Below are 25,362 nucleotides of genomic sequence, written 5' to 3'. Positions count from 1 at the left end.
ATCACTGGGAAAAGCCAGTGACACACTGACTACGTTTGTTTTTTTAACACACACACATATATATATATATATATATATATATATATATATATATATATATATATATATACACACAGTACAGGCCAAAAGTTTGGACACACATTCTCATTCAATGTGTTTCCTTTTTATTTTCATGACTATTTACATTGTAGATTCTCACTGAAGGCATCAACACTATGAATGAACACATATGGAATTATGTACTTAACAAGAACGTGTGAAATAACTGAAAACATGTCTTTATTTAGTCATATTTTAGATTCTTCAAAGTAGCCACCCTTTGCTTTTTTATTAATAAGGGATACAATTCCACTAATTAACCCTGACAAAGCACACCTGTGAAGTGAAAACCATTTCAGGTGACTACCTCATGAAGCTCATTGAGAGAACACCAAGGGTTTGCATTGTATCAACAAAAGCAAAGGGTGGCTTTTACTTTGAAGAATCTAAAATATAAGACATGTTTTCAGTTATTTCACACTTTTTTGTTAAATACATAATTCCATAAGTGTTCATTCATAGTTTTGATGCCTTCAGTGAAAATCTACAAAGTAAATAGTTCAACACAAATGTGTTTGTTTTGTCCAACCAACAGACTCAAGTCGAGTAATCAGGGCAGCAGTTTTCAGATTACATAATGTGCTTAACATAATTGCAAAAGGGTTTTCAACTGTTGTAGACAGAAGTGGCTGAAGAAACGCTTGAAATCCATGCAGATCTTGCAAATCCTTGCAAGACATTTTTTTTAATTTTGAAAATAATAAATAAATATCTATCAAACCTATTGGAAAGGTTTTGAAATTCTGGCTGCTGGTGGATAAAAACATACAACACGAAAGCAGAAAGAGGTTTTGCATTGTTAGAAGTGATCCACCAGGTGGCGCACTTTGTGTGTCATCAGGTGTCATCTTGTATTGTGTGAATGAAGGGAGCACTGAAATTAAACAAAGTGCTTTATTGTGTAAGTGTAGAGGACAGAAAAGGCAGAAAGTACAAAAATACAATTCCTGTTTACATCATTTGTACAGAAATTACGTTAAGAATACTTAATTACATAAAACCCCAGACATCTTATTGTAAAACATTACAATATGCAAAATATTCTTTTAACGGTCCCATATCATTCTCATTTTCAGGTTCATACTTGTATATTGGGTTCCTACTTGTAGGACAATCGCTCCGTAACAATCGCTCCGTAAAAATGTTTTTCACAAAAAGGACTGCATTCTATTTCGTTCTAGTAAAATTGCAATAAAGACTCTTCTATTCTACGTTTTCTATGAATCATAAACTGCTTTGTGTTTGGCTTTGTGCTCTTTCGGCCTGGGTACCTGAGGAGTAAATCTCATCAGCGTCAGTGAGCAAATATGCACGCAGCATGCTTCTACCAAGATTATAATGTTTGTAAGTAAGTAAGTAAGTAAAGTTTATTAGTATAGCACATTTCACAGATAAAAATCGCAAAGTGCTTCACAATAAAATGTAAGACAATACATTAAAATACAAGAACATTTAAATAAAAATAGAAACCAAAACAAACCACCATAAAATCCCCTCGACTAACTAAAATCCCACTTGAATAGCAGAGTCTTGAATTGCTTTTTAAAAGATTCAACAGAATTCATACAACGTAGAGAGGGAGGGTAGTCATTCCACAGCCTAGGAGCCACTGCTTGGAATGATTGATCCCCTTTAGTGTTAAAATGGGTGCACCACTAATAGCCTCTGACCTAATGACCTCATACTACGGCTGGGAGTATGAAGCTGTATCAAGTCAGAGATGTAGGGAGGAACTTGACTGTTGTGATTGGCTCTAATGTTTCACGTCATAGAGGCAGGCAGACAGGGCTCACGTAGTAGAGGCTGAGAAATATCTAAAACGATTTGTAGTGTAGTGTAGCTGTAGTGTTGTAGTTTATTTTTGTTTCTCATAAAATTGGTATTGGTATGTTTTCTCCTTGTGTTTTCTCCTTAACTTCTTCCGGGACATGAACACTCGTTTTCCTTAACTCACTGTGCCTGAGACAACCCTCCCTTTGGAGCTTAGTACCGTCCAAGACGATTGTGATTGTCTTAAAGAAATACAAACAACCCAGAGCATTTGTTTTCCTCCTATCCCAGAATGCATCTGTGGTGTAGCCAGACCTTACTCCACAGCGCTGTGGAGATAGAGCTGGCAATGCAAGACTAGTAAAGAGTAAACATGCTTTATGTGTCTGCATTTGAGACTTTCACGTTAACTAGTTTCTCACACTAGACACACCAACCCGATTATCGGCCGTCGGACAGTCTGACTCGTCTCTGTTTTGTGTGCTCCGTGCCGTCGTCAGTCGGAGGAGCCGTCACCTTTAATTTGGGCTGATTTGACTTGTTGAATCAGTCGGACTCGATGACCAATCTGATTGGTGGAGTGCTAGCCCTTGACTAGTGAATCAGTGCACTTATGTTAAAACACTTACCGGAAACGGCGAGCGGGATGAGCGTGACTAAGCCACTCAAAATCTGACGAAAATCTTTTAAACTGACCTTTGTCGATCAAAAAAAACCCCAGACAGATTCAGCAACTGTATGGCCTATTTCTCACTTGAAATGTTTCGTTAACTATTTTCGTAAAATACGAGATCGTATTTCAAACGAGCCGTCATTATGGTCGGCTTTGAAATTTGGGAGAAGCAAGACCCGTGTGACGCGTTCGTCGCGTTTCCGGTTTTCACTTTTTGGGCGACAATAGAGTTTAGTGCTGGCTGCTGTTATTACGTCTCGCGCACGCGCAGAACGTACGCTCAAGTCGGCGTCGCTTCGGCGCGTTCCGAGACACTTTTTGGACCGACGGAAGCCGAATGATCAGTCCAACAGCTATTTCTGCTGAGTGACTGTCGGCCATTGGGTTGGTGTGTCAGGGCCTTAATGCCTACCAGACACTAGAAGACTCAGAACAGACTTTGAAAAGACTAAATTCTGACACCACCTCACATCTGACGTTGAAGACCGTCATAATATGTAAAGACTGGGGATGTTGAAGGGTCACAGATTGAAAGACTACAACTATACACCATTTGAAAAATCTAGCTAGCTAGCTATCGTTAGCTGGTACCTTAAGGGAAAGTTAGCAAATATCCGTTCTGCCGACACTGGAATTGCTTGAAAAGTTGTTTGGTGTAAGGACAGCATTATTATGGCTCCTCTGTTAAATCTGCCAGGAGTCTGAAGCGGTTATTAGACGGCGGAAACACCGAGGAATGTCGGCGCTGAAGCTTGGCGAATGGAAGAGGCTTGTCACGAGTTTCACTCTTCGAACGGCCGATGCTGGAGAGCTTCATCTTCGAAGCGCTGACAGCAGAAGAACTGGTCAAGAAGTTCAAAAGAGCCGGGCTGCTGTTGCTCCGACGGGACCTGTAGACCGGGGGGGCGGGCGACGGATCACTGCTCTGCCTCATAATGCCAGGCTTTCGTGTCTTTTTCTGCGGTACTTCGATAGATTTCTGTGGGCTGCTGTCGGCGAAATCTGCGGGTTTGCGGAGGAGCATCGGCTGGTCGTGCTGGCAAACAACCGGACTTAGATGAGATTTGTTTTCGCTCTGTAGCTGGCGGATTGTTTCTTCTTTCTCGCGAAGCTTCGTCTGGAGGTCCTCTATCGTCAGCTTCTCATCGACGCAGTCGGCCTTCTCTACCTTGACGCAGCGCAGCAGCAACTGTTTCTCAGAGCTGCCACTTACTGCACTTTGGTCCGACGACTGTCTGGTCACTGGGCATTTTTGTCCCTCCGCTGTGTGAATACAAAAAAGAAAAATATGCAACGTTAATATGCACATGATGACTTTGATTGAAGTACTATTCCGGTTCTGTGCTGTGTCTCGTTTTGCATTAAGCTCTGCTCTGTTTGTGTAGTCTTTCTTGTTTATTTGTATTTTAAAAAGCCTTTTTTACCACCGTGGACAGGGGACTACAGATTCAAAAAATAGCCTTTTGGCTATCTCTGGCATTTTTAACCCATGTAAAATCAGTCCCCTTTATAAAACAATCATAATCACGATTATTTTGGTCAATACTGAAATTGCGATTATTCAACACATTTGCTCATTGTTTTTTTGGAAAGATGTTGCATTTATTGAAGTAAAAAAAAAAAACTTGAATCAACAGCGAAAACACCATGAACTATGATATTTCCTTTAATACTTTTCCCGTTTGAATATGTTTTTTTTCCCCCATTCTTAACACGAGACAAAGTAAGAGTTTACTTGTACAACCTAATAATTGGTTTTCTCGATTACTCTGTTTTTGAGCCGGAATTGTAATTGCCATTGAAGTTTCAATTATTGCACAGCCCTAGTCAATACCCAAACTAATCTTTTATTAAAAAGGACTATTCCGGTTTATCATATCTCTCTGGTTTAATCAAATGAAGGTAAGGTAAGGTAAAGGTACTTTATTGTCACATACACATACATGTAGCAAAATCCGTTCTCTGCATTTAACCATTCCCTCAAGGGAGCAATAGGCAGCCAGCAAACTTTGTGCACCCCTGTATTTATGTCATTTTGTCTTTTATTCATTGCTGTCTGTGAAACTAAATACTCCCCAGGGGATAATAAAGTTTACCTATCTTAACCTCAAGTAACGTTCAATGATTTGTGGTTTTAAACACGAAAACCTGGCAGACACAGAGAGCACACAGCTAGTCAAACTCCATGCAAAATAGATTTGCACTTTTACTGCTTTTTCTAACTGAGTGATTCTGTAGGCCAAATGCAGTACCGTCTCAGTGTTCGTGACTTACCAGATTTGCCACATCTCTTCCACAGACAGACAGCTAACACACATAATGGAGCCGACAGAAGTAAAATGGTCACTCTGACAGCGATGGCAGCCGGCAGAAAGCAGGACCGCCCTCCGTCAACTGAAAGGATAATGAAAAAGACGCTGACGTGAGTCAATTTTCTGACATATTTTATCAAATATTATAAACCCCACGGTGTTTGGCAATCCAGCCGTACAGAGAGTTAGAGTGGCAGTGTACCTGGTATGATAATCTCTGTTTCCCTGGTCTGGTTGGTCTCCGGCTGGTGAACTCTGCAGGTGACCCTGTGAGGAAAAGAGTAGTTACGTTTTAAAAGTGGAACCAAAAAGCCTTTTTTAGAGTCTGAATTGAAGTTTGAAATTTGAACCTGTTGGCAGCAGCATCCTGGAGAGTCACTCTTCGTGTCACAGTGAAACATTTGTGGGCACCTTCATCTCTTTTGGGTTCTTCGGCACGGATGTGTTTTCCCCGTTCATCCAGAAAGTTGATCTGCGGCTCCGGCAGCCAGCAGTTGGCCTCGCACTGCAGAGTCACCCCCCCACCCTCAGCTGACGTCACCGAGACTTTTGGCTCAGAAACGGCAACTATAAAAAAACAGGAATTTGCAACGTGTGACCTTTATTTTTAAGATTATCTTTTGGGCATTCTTAGGCCTTTATTTGACAGGACAGCTGAAAACATTAGCCACTTTCCGACCAAGTAGTTACAGGGATGTAGTTAGAGGAAAAGTCCACTTCTAAGCAGTTCTACTAACTACTCTCCCCCAAAACCATTTTTTTACCATTTGCATTCGCACTGGCCAAGTGGCCATAGGTACTATAGGAGGGGTAAGGGAGTGATGCAAGCACGGCAATGGTCTTTATAGCGTTAAAATCAGAAAACAAATACACCAAAAAAGTATGAACTAAATACTAAATCTAATGTACATAGCCTATTTGTCATAATTTAAACAAGTCTCCTGAAGAGAAATGGGTATCTCTTTCTCCCTTCATGGAGCTTCTCAACTCCGAAAACTTTGAAGCAAATTGTCAATTTGGCATCGATTTCTTGAAAGACTAAATAGTTAATTTCTCGCCTAAAACGTTGTCAGAAGTGAATTTAGTGATGAATAAGATGGCAAAAATAGTTTAAATTGTCCCATTGTTGGTCTGTCTGTACCGGAAACCCGACCCTCGTTAACCTCGGTTCATATGCTGAAAAGGGAACAGCGAAGAGACCCTGCCCTGAAGTAGGAGCTGAAAGAGTTACAGGAACTGTGGTCAGAGGATCTTAACAATCCCCAAATTGGTCCAGTCGGAACACAAGAAAAAAAGGGTTCTAGGAATTTTATGTTCTAGGAACTGCAAAAATCCCTCCGGTCGGAAAGCGGCTACTAAAGGGGTGAGAGACAGGGAACCACGTGCAGCAAATGTCCCTAGGTCGGAGCCGAACCCGGGCCTGCTGCGCCGAGGAGCAAACCTCCGCATATGGGCGCCCGCTCCACCAACCGAGCCATTCAGGGGCCCACAACATGTGACCTTTGAATGTTCCATCAAATGCTCATTACATATTAATGGGGACAATACTTATTAAAGCCATTTAATCTATCTGGCTGTGTGAGACATTACATCATCATTTAAACATTTGAAGTATGCAGAACTTCCGAGGGCATTTCAACCATTCATAATTATATTATACACCTACCCAACATGGCTAGGAGTGGTTAATCTCTAATAGTCTTTATTGCCAGGCTTGGTTTGTGACACTCCCTTACCATGTGCGTGGACACAGGCAGGTAATTATTACTAATTACAGCTACCACACCCGGTCGTGTTGGATAGTAAATCTGTAACATCTTTAATTGTCAGTTTTGGCTTGTGATACCTAGTGGCACCTAAATAAGGCACTGAAATCCGCGTTTCTATTCGGTCCGGTAGATAACGTTCGTTAAGGCACCGGTGCCGTATTAGCACCGGGTCTTGGACCCCTCCCCCCGAATAAAAACTCTTTGGATCTACACGATTCAATTCCATCAAGTGTCTCATTAAGCTATTTCAGTGAGTCAGCATGCACAATACCAGGGCCTCTCCTAAGTGGAATGCAGCCATCAGTAATGGTTTAATACCAGGGCCTGTCCTAAGTGGAATGCAGCCATCAGTAATAGTTTTGAATACACCTGTGTTTTTCCTACCACCACATCAGCAGATGATTGGCCAAGCAAACAGATGGATGTAGGTGTCTAAATTTCCAGGAAACCAGGGTTGTCCTCAAAGAACATCAGCCTGATATAATTAATAACAATTAACACAGTGTGCTTTTCAATTTTTCAGTACAAAATTGAAATACTTTACCTGAGTATATCCATGTTCTGCTACTTTCTACTTGTATTTCTCTAAATCTCAGGAGGTTAATATTGTACTTTTTACTCCACTACATTTGTCTGACAGCTTTGGTTACTTTTCAGACGATGGTTTTTCATCCCCAGATGAATAAACTTGACAGGACGTACCCACAACCAGCTCCACTGCTGTAACGTCGTGGGGGATGTTGCCCATCAGCCTCTTGCATCGGTAATTCCCCGCATCGGACAGCCGCACGTTGGCGATCCTCAACGAGAAGTTTCCGTTCTTCAGCTCTTTTGCAATGAGGCTCGTCCTGTACCAGAAGTCCGGATTCTTATCCTCAGGAGTTTCGTAGCCATACCGGTACAAGAAGACGACGTCGGGATGCAGGCCTTGCTTGGACCACTCCACTGTTGGGACGTCGGCGTTGGCGGGGAGGCTGAAGTTGCACGGCAGAAGGACAGCGCCGCCAGCAAAGGCCAGGACCGTCTTCGCTGTATCATCCACAGAGGTTTCTCCTGGGGAGACACCAGAGGTAAAGAAGTTCAAGACATACTTTACACATTGGGTTATTGGGCCCCATCTTGCACTCAGCGCAATTGCCTTTGTACACCAACGCATGTATCATTCCTATTTTGCACCCGACTGTGTATCCAGCTAATTTAAATAGCTCACGTTACTGTATTGTGTCAACAGTTAACTTCATTTAATATTGGATGTGGAGTTTTCTTTTGTGGGGTGCAAATGTTCCACCAAAACAAGTTCCTTCCCGAGACTATTTTGCAGAGCCAACATCGCTGCGTCCAGAACTTGTGATAGGTTTAAGAAATGCACACAATGCAGAGCCTTTTGTTCTCCTATCCCAGAATAAATCTTTGGTGGAGCCAGTACAACACTGGTGAAGGTAGGATTCATCACAGGGCTGTTTAGTTTAGATTAGTTGTGTATTTAATAAACCTGGCTGTTGGAATAGTACAACGCCGAGACATTTCAAAGAGTTAGGTATTCCCCGCAACCTTCAGGCCTTTAACAATTATTTCAATTAAAGACTCTTGTTGAACCGGTCACAACTCAAAGACAAGTTCCCTTGGCATTTGGAATTAAAATAGCCCCACATCATCACATACCGTTCACCATACCTAGAGATTGGCATGGGGTACTTTTCATAAAATTATCTCTAAATGCAAATTAAACCAGCTATTAGGCTAGCTGAAATAAAACCATGCCAATCTCTAGGTATGTTGAACGGTATGTGATGATGTGGGGCTATTTTAATTCCAACGAACAAGGGAACTTTATCAGGATGCATAGTATCCTGGATCCATGAAATAACTGGCCTTTAAAAATAAAAATCTGCCTGAATTTTAACATAGGGGTGTACTTACTTATGCCCCCTGTATTTTAAGGAAGAACATTTATTTATTTACGATACATTATTCATTCACAAAGAAAATTGGTGTCCTTAAAGATTGGATTTTTCCTCACTTTTTAATTAAGGCATTAAGATCAATTTCCAAAAGATTATATTTTTATTCTTCTTTTTAGTCAACTTTAGCATGGGTGTCCTAATTTTTTTCACATGACTGTAAATGAAATGAAATTGTATCAATAGTGATTCAGCCATTTCTCTCGCTAATGATAATGGGAGGCACCACCTAACGGCATCAACACTATTGAGAAACACCAGCCGGCTTCTTTCCATGGAAGCTAGGAATGCATTAAAAGGCCATAAAAATGCCACTGTTTAGTTGGTTAGGCTACATTTTACAAGCATCTTCTTATCAGGGAGATTTTTAACAAACATTACATCCTGGTGTTTTCTATACCTAAGAACACACAAAGACAGATACTGAGCCACCCTAAAAACCGGACCCAAACACAAGGAAAGCAGTCTAGTATGCTGTCCAATGCAGTCAGTAAATGCACAGACATGTGTGTTGGTGAAGCCAAACAACCGTTACACAAACGCATGGCCCAACACTTCAAGTTAAGACTCAGCAGTTGACTTACATCTAAAAGGATAAAGGACACTCTTTTGAGGAGCACCAGGTACACATTTTAGACTGAGAGGATGGATGGTTTTAAAGGGGTGTGAAGAAAGATTACAGGGTTACCCCCAGTGTTTGCAAGCCCGGTGGCCCACCAAGCTTAGTCTCTGTCAAATTTCATTAATGTATTTTTAAGACGTTTTCAGTTACAGTTACAGTGGGACGGCTCGTTTGTAAATTTAGAACTAGTCATATTTTTAAAATCACCAGTTAGCTTTGAGCACTGAGTTAATGTGCAGCCCTATGGAATCTGTGTGGAATCTCAATTTCGCAACTCCTACCATGACTCTGTTATCACAAAAAACATTTGGCTTTACATTCATGCTTGCCCTCTCGGAAAAAAAAGACACTTTCCACCGGGGTAAACAACGTCTGTGGAGGAAACCCTGGATTATGTTAGTGTGATTCAACTAGGAGTACATGCTTAATAAATGTAGCTACTTAGTTAAACTTCAACACTTGAAATGTAAACACACAGTTTTTATCCGCTTGATCATATTGGAATCCCTCTGATATCAGCTGAGTCATTAAAGTGTGACGCAAACACAAAGTGCTTTCTGAGTGTTTTACTGTTTAAATCTGTCCTTGCAAAACCCTTTGGCATGTTGCAATAACTCGGCAGGCCACTTCACACATCACTGATAGCAGGGTTTATTTACAATCCGAGGAAACACATTCAAATATAGTTCATATAGTTCAATATAGTTCATCATCGTCAGTACATCTTCATCAGATGTAACCACACATCGAAACGTTAGTCACTGTTATGCACCTTTAGAAATAAAATCATCAAGTAAGAAGACATCTGTGTTGCACCGGCAATGTTTTGCTATTTTTGAGTAAATGTACTTAGTTAAATTCCACCATTGATTTATACACATTTATATCAGTTAAAGACTAACGTTGCACTTAAAATTACAATAAACTTCTTACATACCGGAACAACTTGGCAGCAGAGCGGTGAGCAGAAACAGAAGATAATCCATCACCAAAACACTAAAACTGTTTTTTCTATTTGCTGGAAGAATTAAAAACATGAAAAGTTTGAGTAAAATACTCCAGCAGGTCAGCAGTAGAGCAGCTGAGTCAAACTGTGTGGAGAAGAAAAGAGAACTTCCCATTTGGGCTTGACTTTATAGTACGTTTAAGATCACTGGGAAAAGCCAGTGACGCACTGACTACCTTTACATGCACATGATATTCTGGTTTGCCCTAATTCCTAAAAAGACGATATTCTGACTAAGCTGTTTACATGGCTGTCAAGACATTGTTTATGTTAATAAAATTGTCCCGTTTACATGTCAGCTCTGTGCGTTGCTCTGTGACCAAATTTATTGCAACTTCTGAAATCTAAAATGACAGTTATCATCTAATTGCTGTCCTATCTCAGCCCCTGATGTCATCCTGATTGCACTGCATTTCCTTTCAAGAACTATTTGTTATGAATTTAGATATTTCACACATCCTGTCGCCTTTTTGAAATCTAGTTTGGCCCAGTATTTTATTTGTAACAAATCCCTCGGTGCGTCCCACCCAGTGTCAAACATGCAGTGATTAAAAGCAAACCTAAACCCAACATTCCTTGGTAACTTCAGGCCTATATTCTTTTATACTGCAGGTTAAAACATGTTCAAAACCTCTGTTGAGTTTCTTCACAAATCCAGCCGCTGTAAGGAGACGAACCGGTTGATCTGGTTCATGTTTTGATTCCTGCTATGTTAAAATTTCTTCATTAAAGTGTCACTTGACAACTGCGTCAACACCACCAACACAACACGTCTTTTACTGCCTTCAATGAGGTTTCGCTGCAGGCTGTAACATATTTGTAAAGTTTATTTATGTAGGAAACAAATCATCTTCATCTTAAGTATCTATGACATACAGCATGTATCCAGTAACAGAAATCCCCTGCTACTGTACTAGAAAACAGGCTATACATCTGTATCCTTCTAACTTTTGTTGGCCTCACTGCCGTGTTTTTGTAACCAGATCTGGATGTATTATATACTCAGCAAAAAAAAGAAACTTTTATTTTATTGTCAGCCAACTTAACATGCGTAAAACTTTGTATGAAGATAAAAAGATTTAACTACTAAGAACTAAACTGAACAACCTTTCACAGACATGTGACTTAACAGAAATGGAAAAATGTATCCCTAAACAAAGGATGGTCAAAAATCAAAAGTCACTGTCAGTATCTGGTGTGGCCACTAGCTGCACTTAGTACTGCAGTGCATCTCCTCCTTATGGACTGCACCAGGTTTGCTAGTGCTTGCTGTGAGATGTTACCCCACTCTTCCACCAAGGCGCCTGCAAATTCCCCAACATTTCTGTGGGGCATGGAAGGGTACCACATGAGGGAGGAGGATGTATTCCCCGTAACATTCCGTAACTTTTGATTTTGACCATCCTTTGTTCACAGACACATTTTTACATTTCTGTTAGTCACATGTCTGTGAAACGTTGTTCAGTTTAGTTCTTAGTTGTTGAATCTTTTTATCTTCATACAAAGTTTTACGCATGTTAAGTTGGCTGAAAACAAAAGCAGTTGAAAGTGAGAGGACGCTTCTTTTTTTGCCTCCAGCTAATTAATGACATAACAAACAGATGACTAAACGGGCCCGCCGCTCAGGCTACATATGTTTTGTTTTGTTAAGTCTCCAGGCAACCTGTCCTCAAAGAACACCAACCTATAATACATGCCAATTAATATAATTAGTAATAAATAACAAGCTTGAGAAGTGTGCTTTTCAGTGGTGGAATGTACTTTTAAAATAGTGCTGTACTGAAATTTGACAAACAGGTGAAAAACTTAGACAGAACCATAAAAGCCAACTTATATTCATTTAGACTAATTAGAGACTGTCTAACTTTTGCCGCTGCCAAAATATCTATGCACACGACAACTTTTCATACCTCATTTATTGTGCTACCTCACGGTCGCAGGAAAGTCGGTATGTGACTAAACCATTAGAGAGACTCTACAATTGTGCATTGAAAATATTGGCTAAAAGTCCAACCAGATCACATCACTGTCACGTGCTGAGAGATCTGAATGTGTCCAGATTTGACAACTACATTGCATTTAAGTGTTTACATGAACAGGCTTCTCAGGCTCACTGTGACATGATGCAACCATTACAGGCCAGTGGATCTCCTTTAGAAAAACCACCTATGGCCAAACATCATTTTCAATTAATGGAGCTAAGGCATGGAATGAGCGGTTATGTCAGTTACTGTGTCTACTCTTTTGGGTTTTTTATCCATTGTGTCTGAATTATTCTGCACCCGGTGCCAAACATCACTCCTGATCCACATCAAACTGAAGACATGGCAGAACTGTGCGTAATTTTCCTTCATCCCCTTCTGCTCATCGCTCTCATTCTTCACGCGTAGTCTGAAATGTACTATTTCATCTTCTTTCCTCTTCCTCTGCATGAACAATGTCGTCATAAACAGCTGCACTCTGTTCAACCACAAGAGGACGCAGCCGACATACAACAATCTTCAGGTCCTTGCATCCACCATAAGCCTATCAGGCGTCAGTATTCACTGAACCACCTGTGAAATGACGAGCCAGCTTGATAAAGTGCAAACCTTTCCCCTGACATACAGGACAGATTTCTACATACAACTACCCGCCCTGTCTTCAAACTACTACTTACTGAATTATGGTGTGGTCTTATTAGTGAAGTGCAGATTAAACTATTAAGATATAACATCTTGCCTTGTTAGTTTGACATAGTTGATAACACTCAAACACAACTTCATAAAAGTGTCTCCATGCTAATTTGTTTGGCATCTTAACCAAAAGACCATTAATTTCTTTTGGGAATTCATCTTTAGAAAGGCTGATATAGTTAGTGGAGGACCCCAGGGGTCAATTTTTGGACCCCTGTCTCTAGATACTGCCACTAAGACACATCGTTCAGATGTAATCACATCACACTATGTGACTTTAAATATCTCTCTCCCTGTTTAAAAGAACTAGTTTGATATTTAGGGAAATATTTGTTGCGTAGTTAGAAGTGAAAAAAGTGCCTACAAGCACCTCAAAGCTCACTAATTAAAACATGATGTCTTCTTAGGCACATAACCCCCATACAACATGTAGTAGTTGCAATATGATATCTTGTCTTCAAGTCCTTGACCTGTTCACTGGATCACCTGTGAAATGAGGAGCCAACTTGATAAAATGGAAACTTTTCCCCTGACATACAGGACAGTTTTCTACATACAACAGGAACCCAGCCCAAGCAGCCACACATCAGCTCCAACGTCTGACTGTAATTCAGATCTTCCGCCAAAGACTTAAAGGTACACTGTGTAGTGTTTTAAGTATTTTATTAGCTAAAATCAATGTCTTTATTCATAAATATGTCCTCATTGGTGTAAAATTAGCTCTGCCAATGATCTGACGTATCCTCGTAAGCGAAGAATTTCTTATCTGTATTTACATTGGACGGGCAAGTCTAAGGAGGCTTCCATGTCATTCCACCATTTTGAAAAACTGTAATTGCTGAGAGGGACATAACGCACTAGCCTACCTGTCTAGCTAATCCACAACGCCTTTTCATTCAGAGCCAGCGTCACGTGACTGAAACCAACTGAAACGGAGAAGGAGATCAGTGAGAGGTGCTTGTCATCGCCCCGGCAAATTTGAAAGCCTGCACTGCACTTTAGTTCATAATGGAGGATCGTACTTATGGCGAGCCACAGGAGAAGACATCCTCATCACCAAAAAAGCGAAAAAGGGAATTAAAAAGGCAACGTGACACAAAGCGGATACCGTAGTTGCAACACGCATTTGAAAAAGCGAGGCGCTAGAGTGCACTATTTGTTTGAATGCAAAATACAATTTCACCGCTAGATGGGAGAAATTCCTACACAGTGTACCTTTAAGATCGTTGCCCTGTTCTGATATCTTAAAACATACCAAGAGAAAAGGAAGCTCACCGCAGATGTGTTCGGGTTTCTTCTTGCTCCTGTGGACTTCATGTCTGTCTCAATGCAATTGTCAAGTGCCAACACATCACCTCTGTTCCCAGAGCTTTACACCAGCTTCCTAGGAATAACAAAAAAGATTTCTATATATTGTTATTGACGTACAAAGCACTGAATGGTTTGGAACCAAATTACATGTGTAATATTTTGCTCTGTAACGAGCCATCTAGAGCGCTAAGATCCATCTGGGTCAGAACCAAACGTGCAGAAACAGCTGCTTTCAGTTCCTATGCACTGAATGTGGAATAAACTTCCACAACACTGGAGATATGTTCTTTTAAGTTAAGGCTTAAAACGTTTGTTTGCCATTGCTTTCCATATGATAATTTAGAGATGGTCATTCCTACACGTCTATGCTTCTAGTCTTTTAAATCTACTGTTTTTATGATTGTGTAATTTTCTGTTTTATTTGCTTTGTATGACTACACTTTTGTAAAGCACTTTGAATTGAATTGTGCTATATAAATAAATTGCCTTGTCTTGCCAAACTCGTTAACGTTGAGCACATTATGGCCTCCGTACAGGCACCATGGTACCTAGTCTCACATTGCCAGACCTTCCTCCACAGCGCTGTGGAGGAAGGTCTGGCTAGTCCACACAGCAGCCCGGGACGGGAGAAAAACGTGCTCTGGTTTAAACCAATCACAATAGTCTTGGGCGGTGCTAAGCACCGGACGGAGCAACGGTGCCTCTGCAAAATAGCCTCGGCAAGGAACTTGTTTTGGTGGAACTTGTTTTGGTGGAACTTGTGTACGTTCAAAAGTAGTTTTAGGGCTCCTGCACACCGGCCGCGTGGCGCGAGTGTGGTGTTTCTGTTGCGTGTCAGTTGCGTGGTGGCTGCGTGGCGTTTTCTGTCTTTGCACACCAGAAATGTGTCTGACGGGGCAATGCTGCTAGCTTTGTTTGTACACATGTATGTTTACCATTGATAGAATGAAATAATAGCATGTTCTTCAACTTTATTTTGTAAATATTTTTGTTTGTACATTTGTTTGCACATATTTCAATATAAGTTTTTATAGTTCAATTCCCTTTCCTGAGATAATAAAGTCCACGTTATTGTTTTATCAGAATCCAATTAATATTATTATTTTGAATTGCATTTATATCTGCATTTATATCAAAACATAGAGACTTTCAAACATCAAAATTTCATTTATTAAATGTATTTGAGTCAAAATTACATATAAACATCTTTTCGTGTTCTATTTTGCCTGAAAATGTTTCCAACACGCTTGCGTGTCACATGAAAAATTGGCGTCGGTCCTATTTCTAGCGTGCACACGTTTTCGAGACGTGAGTGTCACGCAGGCAGTGTACAAGTAACATGGGAGCCAAAATAAAAATGGACACGCCACGCAGCTGACGCGCTCATGCCACGCTCACGCCACGCTCAGGCCACGCTCACGCCACGCAGGCAGTGTGAAGTAGCCCTTAGTCGTGCAACAGAAAACTCTGATTGGACAGATAGTCTAGCTAGCTGTCTGGATTTACCCTGCAGAGATCTGAGGAGCAGTTAACCATACTCAGTTGACCATAGTTCCACCGGAGGTTAGAACGCCAACACAAAGAAAGAAGAAGGGGACGGACATCCGGCCAAAAATGGCTAACGTCCGGCGCAATGGAGCAATCCTGGTCGTCAATATACATTACATGGCACCAAACCTGGCAACCTCAATGAAAGAGCAAGACATCAGGAATATGTTGTTGCATGGCACATATGCACATCAATGGTTCACTGTGAAAAATATTGAATTTGGACAATCTGCTAAAACAGACCTTTCGATGCACAATATGTTGTGCTGTCTGTTTTCCCACATGACTTGCAGATTTACACATGAATATAAATTAGCCAACACCCTTGGTATTTTGTTGCCTAAAAACATTTTTGAAGAAGTAGAAGCTTCTGAAAACAACTCCAACAGAGAAGTTGAGGTTTTATGTGAAAATGAAAAAACATATTTCACTTAATGCCAAGTCATTACTGGAGAAAGAATGACAAATAACCTTTGACTTCAATACACACGATAAGACTGAAAACTAACAACACGATAATTCCAAACCTGTCAATTAAAAGCACAACATAACAACTGTCACCCTGTCTGTTAGAAATCATGTTTATTCATATACTTGTTTTTTTTCCCATTTACGTTGTGGTAAGAAACACAAATGACCACTTTCTAAAAGCCACACCACCCGAGTAACAGTTGCTACGCCAGTCAAGATGTGCTTTCTCGCACGGCTCTTATGCAGTCTACTATAAATGTATCTGCTGATGCAAATTAGACGCATATAAATCAAATATTTCGAGGAAACAGTGGAAACTACAGTGGTCCAGAGAGCTTAACGCACTGCAAATTACAATGCAAGGAGACAAAACCCAGGCAAAAATAAGAAAACCTTTGCTCAATGGTGTTTTAAGCCCCCAAAGTCTCCTTCCAGGCGGCGCTGGGACCTTTGACTTCAAGGTACCTAACCCTAACTTTAACCCTAACCCTTAAAACACTGATAACAAAACCTTTGGTCACCAATTTCACAACACGTAGCTGCAAATAGAGAAAACACACACGCCAGAAGTGCATCACTTTCATACGGAAGCCTGAAAAGGTAAGATGCAGGCACTGTTGGCCAAAACCTACGTTTATTCCCTACGTAGATGATAATCTTTAAAGTTTATCTTCTAATTCAGAGATATTATCTTGTATGTATGAAATAATCTTCTAATAATAATAATAATAATAATAATAATAATAATAATAATAATAATAATAATCTCCTAAGAAGGTTTTACCTTCTTAGGGGGCTTTCACACCTACCTGGTTTGCTCCAGACTTTTCGACTGTTCAGTTTGATCCAAACCAAAATTACAGGTGTGAAACCTCCCCCGGACCAAACAGCCGAAATTTGACCAAAAGAGATAGTCTCAGGGCGTTTTCAATTGCCTGCTGCTCTCCCCTACTGTCGCAGCTCTTTTTGTTTTGTTGTGATGTTGAGAAGCAAGACACAGGAACTTTCTTTCTGCAGAATAGACACAATTTAGACACAAACGGAATGTGAATGTGCTCAGAGCAGACAGCTGTCGGCTATCAGAGCAGAGAATACATTAGCAGTTTACTTGTTAATTGGTAGTAAATGTACAGTGAATATGCTGCAGCTCCTCAAACCCCACATAAAGTTCATGTGTCTTGCTTCTCAGCAACATAACAAAACAAAAACAGCCGCGGTAGCACAGGGAGAGCAGCGGATCAAATGCAAAGACATGAACATTGGTCCAAGCGTTGGTTAGGAAATTTCAGGTGTGAAAGCCCCCTTAGTTAACTACAAAAATACAACTTCTTTATACTTTTCAGTGTCCCCTGAAGTTGTTTGAATTGTTACAGACCTCCGTCACAGCTCGGCCGAATCAGCGGCAGGTAGTAGATGTGTTAGCCGCCAGCGATTTGTCCGGGATAGAGTAGCAATGTATGTTCATTTTAGTTTCTAGCTTCCATGTATGTTAGATGGCACCAACATTTGGTCTAATCATAACTGGTCCGGCAACCCAAAGGCCAGTGTTTTGCTTCCAGATTTGTGTGCATGGTGACTTATGATGGGGGGGTCTGGGGGCCAACCCTGAACATTTTGAGCATTAAATACTTCATTTCCTGCATTCTGGTGAATTTTTATGCACTTTTTTTTTTTACCTTTTTCTGAATCAATTTATGCTGGAAATAGATTTATCTAAACGGAAACAGAGATTACAATCCAAATATAAAAACATAATGGAATATTTTGCAGTAAGGCTCTCAGCCGTTCTGTATTGCTTTCATCTATTTATTCTCCTTTGGATCGATGTTTCTAATTATATCTGAGTCAGCACACATGTAGCCTAGGCCTCATTTACTCTTCCCACTTTTGCTTCTTTTGTTGAGGAAGTAACCACCTTAAATGTGCATATTAAAATTATTCACCTGAATGATACATGAATTCATTTTAATGAATTAATAAACCCCTGGACTGTAAAATTTAGATGTGTTTGAGCAAGATTTCTCCTCATGTTCAAAACTTTGTGCACATTCAAAATACAGCATATCTCATCTGTGTTCTCTGAGGTTTGGAGGAATTGTGATATGGTGAGAAAAATAAAGTGATAATACAATAGGCTATTACAAGAATAAAAAAATAATCCATCTGCACCATAGTCTGCTGTGCATTACGTGATATATCTGCTGAGACGGTAGATGTCAGACCTCCTGACAGACTCAGAGCCCCGTTTGGGTCTCTGGTCTCTGAATGAGACAGTTTAGGGAAGTGGCTGAACGCTGCTCTACATCGGAGGTGGAAACACTACTACGCAGAAATAGGGACACATCTACCAGCATGCCCACAGCAGAGCGCGTCCATTATAAACACGGAAGGTGTCTGTGCCGCTGCTCGTCTCTATTTCTACAGTGAGAGTGAACACTAAGCGACCCACAGGTCTGCCTCAGAGCTCCGTGTGTTTGAGTCTGACCCGTAGACTGGAAACGTCGCGTAATGAAAGGTTGACAAGTAAACGTGTGGCTGAGTGGGCGCCCTAGGATGATCATGTTTAATAAACACGTTTTATTTGGGAAGTAGACCTAAGGGCGACACGGGGCCCCCAACACTTTTGACGCCCTATGCAATCGCCTAGGTCGCCTATAGCAAACAAAGCTCTGCGACGCTGGCTACGGTGCTCCGCATGGTGCTCCGCATGGTGCTCCGCATGGTGCTCCGCATGGTGCTCCGCATGGTGCTTCGTTGTATCAGCGGTAGTTTGTGGTTCAGTTACCCGAGAATAGGTGACTTTGAGCCAGGTACAGAGCACCGCAAACTGTTTCGGCGGTCATTACGGTAAAATGTAGGCAACAAAAAGTGAGCGTTATGCGCTTATATACCAAGATGACTACTTAAGTTTAGGAAAAAGATTGTGGTTTGGGTAAGCGTAAGGGTTAGGGTTAGGGTTAGCCTGCCCCTATATGTACGAACGTGGTTCATGCGAACAGCCTGTATACACATGGACCTATGGATTACTTAACTTATGTTAACAGGAGGTATAAAACATGTTACCTGTGTCCCTTATAGATTAAAAAGGAAATATACTACTAAATGTGAAGAACATGTCTTTAGTGTTTGATATATTTGGGTTGCTTAATGAACAACTTAATGAATCAATTCTGACTGATACATCTGAGTGGAGGACATCTCCGACTGCATATAGACACAAAATCAAGCATTTTTACTGAATCAATGTAAAGATATTCCAAAGTTATAGTTCCCGTCTGCTCGATCTGTGACGCTTGAATGAATTTAATTGACATAAATGTGAATACAGCGATATTACAGTTGTAGCATCGACTGATTTAAACACAGAGATGTAATTGATCGCTGGTTTGGCTGCATGACATTCCTAATCTCTAATAACCATTACTAATAACAGCTTGTTTTCTTGTGATAATGAGTTAATTATCTTAAGGCAACAAAGCTTGTTTTCTCCAGATAACCGTCTCAGCTTCGTACAACGATGACCACATGCAGCAGTATGTTGTTCAAGTTTCTGAGAAAACGTTTGTATGTATGAGAACAGTCGCACGTCTGTTCACACCTCTGAGAGATGAGATAAGAAGTGGTATTTAAGGGCAGATCTTCCTCTTGTTCAGCACCTTGCCCACAGGACGGCTGAGAGAAAGGAAGAGAAGGAAATACTGCAGCAGGTTTTTTGACAAACTTTCTTATCATCATCTGACTTTCCTTTACTGGACCGACAGTCAGTGTGCATTGTCTACTCCCTACACAAGTATGAGTAACATGTCTATCTCTCTGTATTAAAGGTATCATCTTCACCATGAAGACACTGACTCTGTTTGCACTGGTTTGTGCATTGACTGCTCTGACTGGAGCTGCTGGTGAGTATTTGGTATTAAGGATGTATTTATTGCCAATAAACTGTTACAATCCAAGTCAATAACTGTGTTGTCAAACTACTTCCAGCTGTTCCAGAGGAAAAGGCCGATGAAGACCAAACAGGTGAGTGGATTTAAGATGTTCTCGTCGATAGATTGTACGTTGTCTTGATGCTCTGCTGTGATGACTTCAGCTACACTTTGTGTTTATGACCAGTTTCTCCTGATAAAAAACTACTTATCGCAGCTGAATTTTTAAAACTGTTGATTTTCAAAATGTATAAAAGGCTTATTTTAAATTTTACTTCAGAATAAGTCAGATAAAATCGCATCGTCACATTTAAATATATTAGTAATACTCACAGACTGACGTAAAGGGTGACCAAAAGCATTGATTTATGAAAAAAAATTGATGACGAAATATGGACATACAAGATTTCTGCTCGACAGTGACGTTATGTATTTTATTTTTCGGTCAACGTTGTTTTATGTTACATATTTTAAATGTTGTCGTACTGTTTTCTGTCATATTATTTTATCGTGCATCATGAAGATTTATTTATTTATATTAGGACAATGCACATTAATCAACATTTCTGTAAACGCACCAGTGTTAGCCAGTCGGCTAATTTTCAACTGTAGTCCTAGTTGCATGCATGTCTTTATGGTGGGAAGAAACTGGAGCACCTGGAGGAAACCCACGCGAGCACGGGGAGAACATGCAAACTCCACACAGAAAGGCCTGGGACGACCTGGGTTTGAACCCAGAACCTTCTTGCTGTGAGGCAGAAGTGCTAACCACTGAGCCACCATGCTACAGTATGCTACATCAACTTATGTCATTATTACCGCCAGGGAGGATAGGTTTTCGGCTCCGTCTGTCTGTCTGACAGCAGGATTACTAGCCCCATTTTTATGCAACTTGGTGGAAAGGTGTAGCATGAGCCAAGGAAGAACCCATTACACTTTTAAGCGGATCTGAATTACATTAAATGACATTAACATTGTAAAATAGGGCATTTGTGCTGCAATCATGTGGTGTTGAAATAATCTGAATAACTGGGAAAATTCACACTTCCATGACATTGTGAGATGGGGCGTGCTTTGGCGGAAAACAGTGCTCTCTGAGGGCCCTTTTTGTGTTAATATATATATTATTTTATATTGCGTTATATAATGCTTTGTTGTATTATAATATAACGTCTTCATACTATCAAAATAAATGGATTTAATATAAAAGTTATAAATAAAAGAGATTTCAACCCAAGCAAACTATTTGTTCCTACAAATAGCTGATATTAATCTGGCCAAGAGGACATTTTGTTCGACAAGACGTTGTTCCAGTGGTTGGACTCCGTACAATGGACGCTGTTTCCGCTTTGTTCGAAGACCAATGACCTGGGCTGCAGCTGAGGTAATGTTGGCGACTTTAACCTCTACAACAACTTCACTTAGTTTGCATACACATGGGCATTCGGTTACTTGGAATCTTTTGCTGACTTGGTGTTGTCTTTCTTACTTTCTTTAAAACTCTCTCTCTCTCTCTGTCTGTCTGCTTGTTTGTCTCCTGTACTGTAGAAAAACTGCATGTCCATGGGTGGACACCTCGCGTCCATTCATAACAACCTGGAGTACCATAAGCTTCAGAGTCTCATGAGCACCCATCGTGTGTACAAAGAAACATGGATTGGAGGAACTGACGCCCAATAGGTCTTTTATTCATCGTTGCATAAGTTGCAAATATTACATTTCTGTAACATCAATTTCCTCCCCAGGGATCAACGAAGGCTTATCTTACCTCATCTCATCTTAATTTACTTGAGTAAAACAACTTAAACCAGGGGGGTCAAGTATACGGCCAAAGGGTCCAATCAGGCCCACTGGATGACTTTGCAAAGTGTGAAGATTGCAGAGAATGAATAGTTCCAATTCCAAATGTCCTACTTTAATCTCAATCTCAATCTAATATCAGAGTTCTTTAACACTTGTGTTATCTTCTCGTCGACCATGCAACTTTTGGTTTTTCTGCGCTTTATTTGTTTTTTTCCCCCACGTTTTTGAAGATTTTTCAGACATTTTTGTCACTTTCTTTCGCGTTCTTTCATAAAAATTTAATAAAACACCCAAATTCAATGAAATTAGTGAAACAATCATTTATTTTACTTGTGAAGAGCATTGTATGGAACCATCCACGTTTTGGGCGTGACAATTTGGTTGAAAGAAACCCAAATGTCGGATATAGTAACTTTTTGAAAATGGGTCAGATTTGACCCAAGGAAAACAAGGGTGTTTTTTTTCTCTGAATATTACCCCTCTCTCACGGGTCCGTAACATTATTTTATTTTCCTACGATGGCCTTAGAACGCTGTCGTAGCAGAAGCAACTTGTGTTTGCCAACAGCGAGCTGACAAGAATCTCTGTGGCAGATAAAGTTTCTGATCTTTCTGGAGAGGTTTACTGGTCCGGCCCACTTGAGATCAAATTAGGGGGATGTGCCCCATGAACTAAAATGAGTTTGACACCTCTGGTTTAAACCCTTTCATTTCATGTCATATTCACTTCCATTCTTGATTCCAGGAGAAGCAGTGGTTCTGGAGCGACGGTAAACCTTTCAACTATGTGAAATGGTGTCGTGGGGAGCCTAACAACAGCCTTGGCAAGCAGCACTGTTTGGACATTAATCATGAAGGTAAAACAACACAGTGCTTTTTGTAGCAGTGAGCCTGATAAAAGGTGAAATGAAAAAAATACAAAATGATCTTATATCCCCAACCGGCCCGTCAGACACCGCCTACCAAGAGCCTGGGTCTGTCCGAGGTTTCTTCCCAAGAGGGAGTTTTTCCTCGCCACTGTCGCACTGCTTGCTCTTGAGGGAATTACTGGAATTGTTGGGGCTTTGTAAATTATAGTGTGGTCTAGACCTACTCTATCTGTAAAGTGTCTCGAGATAACTCTTGTTATGATTTGATAAACCTCTTTCTGAGTCAGATATCTTTTGGTTTCATCAAATCAGTAGGTGGGTTAACTATACACAGCATTACATCATTTACATTTTGACGATGATTTGTATCTTGTCAGTATCCATAGTGTTGTCTGTAACAATTTGTCACGGTTAACAGTTTGAGGTTTTGGTTTGTGTAACATTCACTGACATAACTTCTTTTCTTTTGCTCTTGCAGGTTACAAGTGCTGGGATGACCTGCAATGTAACCGCCAATCTCCGTCTATCTGCGCCAAGAAAATCTGATGGTTCCTGGGCTGACCCAGTGACGTGAAGTACCCTGTAAAAAGCACAAACACTGGTTTGGGTTTCTGACTTTGAATACATCTGTCTTTACTCCATCAGTCTCACATATGAGCTGAATGGTCTCATTTAAGTTTCATATCGTGATTTCTGTTCTATCGCTGTAACGCTACTTAAGGAAGGAAGCGACAGGTGACAATAAGGAGCTGGACTGTCTCTGAGGCTTTTTGCCTTTAATAAGAGCCGACTGAATGTGTTATGAAAAGATTGCTTTTAGCACAACCTGACATGTATTCTTTTAGAGTGAACTCTTCTTTCTCGTCTTATGCAACATTAAAAGCCTCAAGTACTGAAACAAGCTGGTCTGTGTTTTATCTCCTGTTAAGATAGAAATGTCTCGATCCATGGAGCTGAATGGACATATTTTAATGGTTTTCTATCGGCTGAAATAAAACCGATTTCTTTACTCTGCCCTTTTGTCCCCCTCAGCCTATTAATGTTGGAACATGAATGGCCTTTATGACAGTGCAGCACTTCACTGTGTATGCAAGTAAAGTTTAGACACTGAGGTTAGAAAATGAACTCTAAACTTTAAAAGCAACATTGTGTTTTTATTTATGTGCGTGAGATTTAATTCAGGGATTTTGAGCATCAAAGACTTCATTTCCTGCATTCCGATACACTTTTATGCACCAATTTATGGTAGGAATACCTTTCTTTATCCTATGAGAAGGAAAACAAAAATGACATTCAAAATATATCAAAAATATAATGGAATATAAAGCAGTAAGGGGGCATTCACATCAGTGACCTAAGCATGGATCACAAAACTTGACCCTTGAACTTGAACTTACAAGGTCTATAGACAGGAAGGAGTTATGCAGAAATGATACGGTGAAAGAGGTGTGGATGACCATGATACCAAACCTGGCATCCTCTCTGTAACAACAAGACGAGCTCAGGAATATATTGTTGAATGTGACATATGCACATCAATGGTTCACTGCGAAAACTTTTGAATTTGGAAAATCTGTATGCTTTTCTCTTGTCTTTATTAAACAAAGCATGTACACAGATGAAAAGGAACCCTTTGATGCACAATACTGTTGTGTTATATGTTTCCCCGCATGACTTGCAGATATACTAATGAATATCAATTAACCAACAGCCTTGGTATCTTGTTTCTCAAAAACATTTTGAAGAAGTAGAAGCTTCTGAAATCAACTTCAACAGAGAAGTTGAGGTTTCATCAGAAGGCATCGTTACTGTCTTACAAGGTTACTCTTTTCGCAAAGTCATTATTAAAGAAATTGATATGAAACAACACAATAACTCCAAATTAATAATTCCAAACCTAATAAAGCAATACACATCTTTTAATTAAAAGTAAATCAGGAATGGATAACTCTCTCCATACATTTCACATTTTAAGGAGCAAAAGGACTATGTTTCACTACTCCATTTCTAAATACAATCTTAACATTTTACTTCAAAAATCCTGGTCAAGGATTCCATGCCACCACTGTTTGAAAATTTACTGTTCTGGGTTCCTGGGGTTCAATTTAAGACTCTTATATTTGCATTATACATGCTTCCCCTTGGCTTCACTTCTGAGAAATACAACATTTCGTATCACTCTTATGCAGATGATCTGAGCCAATAACGTGATCTCATAGGAAGGCTTATGAAAGCATGTCACCATTAATGACATTTCACAAGCTGCATGTATGTAAGCCCCATTGTTGTTCACATAGTTTAGCTGACCTGTCACGTGGAAGTAGGACTGGGCAATATGGAGAAAATCATACATCACAATATTTTTGACCAAATACCTCGATATCGATACCGCAACAATATTGTAGTTTTGACTATTGTTGCTTTCACAAAATATTTACACAATGAGATTTTTGATAAATAATCATCTGTAATGTGGATATAATGACTAAGTGGGTAAAGGGAAATAATATAACAGTTACAACAGTCTGGGAAGTTCAGAAAATGACCT

The 25,362-nt window shown here is 40.2% G+C and overlaps 1 protein-coding gene and 1 pseudogene across 1 annotated transcript; one reads left to right on the top strand and one right to left on the bottom strand.

Annotated features, from left to right (window-relative positions):
• Positions 1 to 3,139: 3,139 nt before the first annotated feature.
• Positions 3,140 to 10,192, bottom strand: LOC114546207 (butyrophilin subfamily 2 member A1). Its single transcript, XM_028564895.1, has 6 exons — positions 10,144 to 10,192; positions 7,326 to 7,676; positions 5,205 to 5,421; positions 5,057 to 5,121; positions 4,817 to 4,936; positions 3,140 to 3,805 (listed from the first exon to the last, which is right to left on the bottom strand). The coding sequence occupies exons 1-6, from the start codon at positions 10,190 to 10,192 to the stop codon at positions 3,213 to 3,215; spliced, it is 1,395 nt and encodes a 464-aa protein (XP_028420696.1). The 3' UTR covers positions 3,140 to 3,212.
• A 9,701-nt stretch (positions 10,193 to 19,893) lies between these two features.
• On the top strand, positions 19,894 to 23,639 carry LOC114546058 (ladderlectin-like; annotated as a pseudogene).
• Positions 23,640 to 25,362: the final 1,723 nt, after the last annotated feature.

The sequence above is a fragment of the Perca flavescens genome, chromosome 19, assembly GCF_004354835.1.
Source record: "Perca flavescens isolate YP-PL-M2 chromosome 19, PFLA_1.0, whole genome shotgun sequence".
NCBI lineage: Eukaryota > Metazoa > Chordata > Actinopteri > Perciformes > Percidae > Perca > Perca flavescens.
The sequence above is the reverse complement of the archived record's forward strand: the minus strand, read 5'-3'. Positions and strand labels throughout refer to the sequence as shown.

Bases quoted from the DNA above. Each gene is read 5' to 3' on its own strand.
- LOC114546207 (XM_028564895.1), bottom strand. From the start codon at position 10,192: ATGGATTATCTTCTGTTTCTGCTCACCGCTCTGCTGCCAAGTTGTTCC. The intron at 5,422-7,325 runs GTACGTCCTGTC...GTTTTTTTATAG, and splicing joins AGCAGTGGAGCTGGTTGTGG to TTGCCGTTTCTGAGCCAAAA. The intron at 5,122-5,204 runs GTTCAAATTTCA...TTTTCCTCACAG, and splicing joins CAGGATGCTGCTGCCAACAG to GGTCACCTGCAGAGTTCACC.